Source organism: Gossypium raimondii, chromosome 1 (genome assembly GCF_025698545.1).
Source record: "Gossypium raimondii isolate GPD5lz chromosome 1, ASM2569854v1, whole genome shotgun sequence".
NCBI classification, from domain to species: domain Eukaryota; kingdom Viridiplantae; phylum Streptophyta; class Magnoliopsida; order Malvales; family Malvaceae; genus Gossypium; species Gossypium raimondii.
Genome location: NC_068565.1, coordinates 50,205,192 through 50,210,578, shown reverse-complemented (window position 1 = coordinate 50,210,578; position 5,387 = coordinate 50,205,192). Strand labels below are relative to the sequence as shown.

At 28.0% G+C, this 5,387-nt stretch overlaps 1 protein-coding gene across 1 annotated transcript; it reads right to left on the bottom strand.

Moving 5' to 3' along the window:
- Window positions 1-3,324: 3,324 nt before the first annotated feature.
- On the bottom strand, window positions 3,325-4,214 carry LOC105787360 (dehydration-responsive element-binding protein 1F). The gene has a single exon (XM_012613714.2). It carries the CDS (start codon window positions 4,191-4,193, stop codon window positions 3,585-3,587), a length of 609 nt encoding a protein of 202 aa, XP_012469168.1. The 5' UTR covers window positions 4,194-4,214; the 3' UTR covers window positions 3,325-3,584.
- Between the last annotated feature and the right edge of the window lie 1,173 nt (window positions 4,215-5,387).

Sequence of the window (5,387 nt, the reverse complement as noted above, 5' to 3'; positions counted from 1 at the left end):
TTGAGTCCTCACATTATGATTTAGATTCTAAAGTCGTCCTTAAATTTTAAAATGTTTTTAATGGTTTCTCAAAGCATTAGAATCATATCAACTAAAGCTTGTTCAAATTTAAGTGGAGCATATTTACAACACGGATCAAATTATAAATACATGTGCACTTACTACATAAACACCCTACATCGGCGTGTTAGAAAGTTATATCTCCTAATTTTATTGGCATTATCTATTTTTTAACATATCAAAGTTAAATTATTCATGGAATAGATATACACATGTTTACAATTTGAGCCACATGCTTTAAATATACTCCAAATCAAGTCCAAACTAGCATTTAATGCTTAATTAAAGGCTAGGCTGACAAATTAAAGACCTTGAATTGATACAAATAATAATCTTTTTAGAACTCGATTATAATGTTTTAAAGTTTATAAACCAATTTAAAATGTAGAGGATGGTTTAAGGACATTTGGTGGAACTAATCCATAAAATCTAGACGATGGCCCAAACAAAGGGCCTTCACTTGCAGATTAAGACTGAAGCAAAATATTTTTATACCTTATTAAAATAGGTCAAACTTTGTTTATTAATTAATGAATTTGGTGATTTTTAGCTTTATATTTTTCAAATTTTTAGAGTTTAGTATTGAATAAACGGTAAATTTGTTAAGTAAAATTTTGTTATTTTTAAAATTTTTATGGACAAACATATTATTACTTGTGTAATCTATATCAATTTAATATTTTTCATGTAACACTTACAAAAGGTCACGTCTAGTTAATGGATTTAATGGCTATGGTTTTAGTTAAAATTAAATATTTAAAGAGATTAAAATTATCAAAATGGATAACAAAAACTAATTCAACTAATTCTATAATATGCATAATATATGATTAATAATAAAATTTGATCTAATAGATTTAATTACTATTGTTTAAATAAAAACTTAAATATCAAGATTAAAAAGTAAAACAACTACAAATTATCAAATTAGAATACAAAAAGTAAATCGAAAAATTATGCATACTACAAAGACTAATAGCATAATTTTACCGTAAAAATAAACCAATATATTAGTCAATGAGTTTAAAGATAGATTTATTCAATTCTCCAATATTTATATCCAACGTTTAATTCATATAAAGTGTACATTCTTGGTTGTCACTAAGAAGCATAGTTAAAATAATCACATTAAATTATGGTCGAGAATTGGACTGTCCCAACAATGGTCGCAAGTTTTTCGAGGGTTTCCATTTGTTACAAGTATGGTGAGATGGGACATTTAGCAAGGTGGCAGCGGTGGTGGTGGTGCTTGTTACAATTACGGAGACTCTAGGCATTTTGTTAGGGAGTGTCCCAACAATAGTTGCTAATTTTGATGAGGGATTTAAATGTGTCATTCACATTTTTCTAATCTATCCTTTTTTTTTTTCCTTTTTCGTTATTATTTCTGTCGGTTTCGTTATTGTCGTATGGTTTATTTTTCAGTTTATGCTGAACGATTTCTCTTAATCAATTTATTTTGATTTTAAAGTTGGCAAATGGTTGTAATGGGTGCTTTCGTAGTAGTCTTACTATTAGAGTGGACATTAGTATCGATGAAAAAAACAACAATGAAGAAGAAAATGGTGTTATAACTCACCGTCATCAAGTGTTTATATAGATATCATATAAATAAAAAGAAAAAAAATAAAAGATAGGAAAACTATGTTAAAAGAAATGGAAAAGGAAGTAAAACAAAAGAAGCAAAAGAGAATAGAAAAAAAAGTTAAAAAGAACATAAAAGAAAAAAAATTAAATTGCTCAAAACGAAAAAATATAGGGACTAATTGTATAATTTAAGAAAAAAATTTGAAATAATGATTTAATGTGCCACGTCAACTTACTTTTACAGTGTTAACAGTAATTAACGGCTCAGTGACTAAAATGTTACAACACGATAACATAAGTGACTAAAATATAATCTGAGACAAATAAAAGTGACTATTTTGAGAGTTTACCCTTAGATTAAAGAAAGAATTAATTTTGAACCGGTCACGGGCTTCTCCGACCAGCAGCGTCCGTTTTCTGAACCACTGAAGCTTTTTTTGTTGTTCCTGAGTCGGTTCATTATTGACCCCACGCGAAGTATATAACTTCGGCGTTTTAATTTTGAACCGGTCAAGCTTATGCTGATAAGAGATTCTTCCAGAAAAAAAACAAAAAACACGATAAAAAGCCATTATTAACCTTGTAAGAAAAGAACAGGAGATCTAACCAGTTGAATTTTTTATTCAGTTCAACCACTTAAAAATTAAAAAGAAATTAACAATAATTAAAAACGGAAATAAAATTTAAGAGATTTTAAAAATAAAATAGAAAATTTATATTTACAGAAAAAAAAGTAACGGTAAAATGAATCAAAACATAATAAAAGTTTCGACTTTTTTATTAAAAATAAAATATAATAATAAATACAAACATGATTTTACTAAATTTTAAAATGATTTTAACTAACGATTTTATATTATCAATTCAACTGACCAATTAAATGTAATTCTCCTAACATTGAGGTACAACTATTTACTGAAATATGATGAATACTTTTAGTTGCTTTGAAGGGATAGATCAAATTTGAGGTTTTGGTTTTTTTTTCAAGGTATCGACTTGAGTAAGTTCAGTGATTAGTTTTTCATGTTTTGTAGGCTCATTAAAGAGTACTAAACACTAGTCACGAGTTTTAAAATTACCCCATACTCAAAATGAGAATTGAACTCTCAACCACTGGGATGGTCACGTTTTGTATGTATGTATATATTATAAATATAGTCACGAGTTTTAAAGTTACTCCATATATGTAAAATTGACATTGAAATTATAAGATTGTCAGGCTCAAATTTGCTTTTATATTAATTATAATGTAAATATAAATTTAATATAAACTATTAAATCTATGAAAATTGTAATTATAGGTATTCCTACTAATAAAGTATGTCCGATTGGGTCAAATTAATATGTTAGACTTAAATCTATGTATCCTCATATTTACTTGAATTTTTTAATTAATCTGAATTTACATCTAATTTAAAGTTAACAATTTGAATTTGTAAATGGTACGGGCTAAAACAATATAAATCTAAAATGATTTAAACTTGAAACCACTTGAACCAAAAAGATTTTATCACAACTAGAAAAACTCAACTAGCAAAGTTGAATAACAGCTAAAAATTATCCGAATTCAAAAAGTAGAAATCAGTATGAAAAAGTGTTGAGGGTAAATAGTAAAACACAATACGACTTCAAATATTGGAAGCAATATTATCAAAGAATTGTCATAATTATTGAATATGAATCGTAAAGTAGAAATCGATGTTTATTAAAATATGAGATTATTAAGAGCATCCGTCATAAATAAAATCCAAAACACAATTAAACTTTTTTTCCCTTCTTTTTCGTTTCTCGTTTTAATCCAAAAATTTCTTTTACAATTGCAGAACGTCATAATAACCGACGTATTTTTATTTGTGATTACTTCATGAAATTACGGCTGGAAAAACTTCGTAACTCCCTTTGCAAATTACAGACCCTAATAACTAAAATTGAACAACTTAGTCATCCCAGAGATTGACTTCCACATAATCATTCCCATCATCATCATCATCATCAGGATAATACCCTTTCTGCATAGATGGTGGAGTTATCATCAACCCTTCCGCCATACTTTCAAGTATCCCCGGCATATTAAACACTTCATCTTCATCTTCAAACACCATATTTTCCGGAAATGCCGGTACCGCTGACGACACCGAATCAGGCAAAGTTTTATCATCAATCAAAGTCGCAGCAGCTTCCATAGCAGCAATCTGAATATCCTTAACAGACAATGACTTAGGATGTGGCAATGTATGAGCAGATTCAGGAAAATTTAAAGAAGCAGCATCTCCTCTAAGTGCTAAAGCAGCTACATCATAAGCTTTAGCAGCCATACCTGGACATGAAAATGTCCCTAACCATATACGAGACTTCTTGTTTGGTTCTCTCACTTCACTAACCCATTTCCCTTTCCTTGTTCTAACACCTTTGAATATTGGGTGTCTCGTCTCTTTAAATTTCTTCCTTCCCGCTTTTCTTTTCTGGGATTGCCCTAATGAAGTACTCCCTGCTTCTGACTGTGAAGACGATGATGAAATTTCATGGGATTTTGAGCTTTGTACCATTTTTGTTTTTTGTTTTTTTAATTTATTCTAGTGAATGAGATTTTAATTTATAGGATAAGATTTAGAAGAAGAAAATGATTGAAGAATGATTCTAAGGAAGGAATCGTGTTTCCTTTTGTAGGTTTTTAGTGCTTACTTCTTTTTCCACGTGGATTAAAGTAGGAACACGTGTTGAAAGAAACATAGTTCCAAGAAATTTGAGATTGTTTTCGTCTAGGCATCAGTAGCAATTAACAACGTTCCTATTCTTTTATGACGTGATAGACACCTTTGACCTTGTCAAGATACCTGAACCTGTTCCAATTTTTTTATTTTTTTTATTGAAGTCAACTCGAGAAGACAAGCTTTGCATGCAAGTAAAAGGTGCTATCTCTATCTGAATCTGATACAGAGAAATCAAAATTTTCTTAGAATTATTGAACAACTTTCTTTTTGAATATATAACCTCGTGATTTAAGCAATTATTTTGATTGAAAAAGTAAAGTTACGGTGTTTTGGGTTCAAATTATATAATATATATGTATCTTTTTTTTTTATAAAAATGCCCTTAAAATAATTTTTATTTTATTTATTTTTGATAATTTAATAATTAACTGAATTGAAACGTAAATGACACCAACTTAATCAAAATCTTATCACATAATATAATTAATTTAGAAATATGTCAAATCCAATTTAACCTTAATGAATGCTTTTTATTAAGATACGAGTGTAATTACAATCGAATCAACATTATCAAGTTTAACTTTTGAATCATGTGCTCCAATTTTTTAGAAAGTTATATTTTACTCTTTAAAATGTGTAAGGTTATAAATTAGTAATGATAAAATTATACTTTGACCTCTAAAAATAATAAGATTTTAATTTAGTCCTTTAAAAAATTTACAAAAGTATTAGCTAATACAATAGTAAATTTGCATTTTAATTCTTATCGAAATTTATATAACTTAATTTCGCCCAGTCAAAATATTTTAACTTCACCCGTGCTCATGTATTACATAACTTAAACCAAAATAAATCTAAAATTAATTTACACGATTTGAAAATCTCAAAAATTTCAAAATCTCAATCATATCGACTAACTTAACTACTTTGTTGATACATGTTTGTCAAATGCTTCTCATGATAAACGAAATAAATCAGAAAAATAGAGTTGAATTTATTATACTTTAATTTCGGCATACGTTGACGAAG

What these genes read in the sequence shown, in the direction of transcription:
- LOC105787360 (XM_012613714.2), bottom strand. Translation starts at nt 4,193, where the DNA reads ATGGTACAAAGCTCAAAATCCCATGAAATTTCATCATCGTCTTCACAG.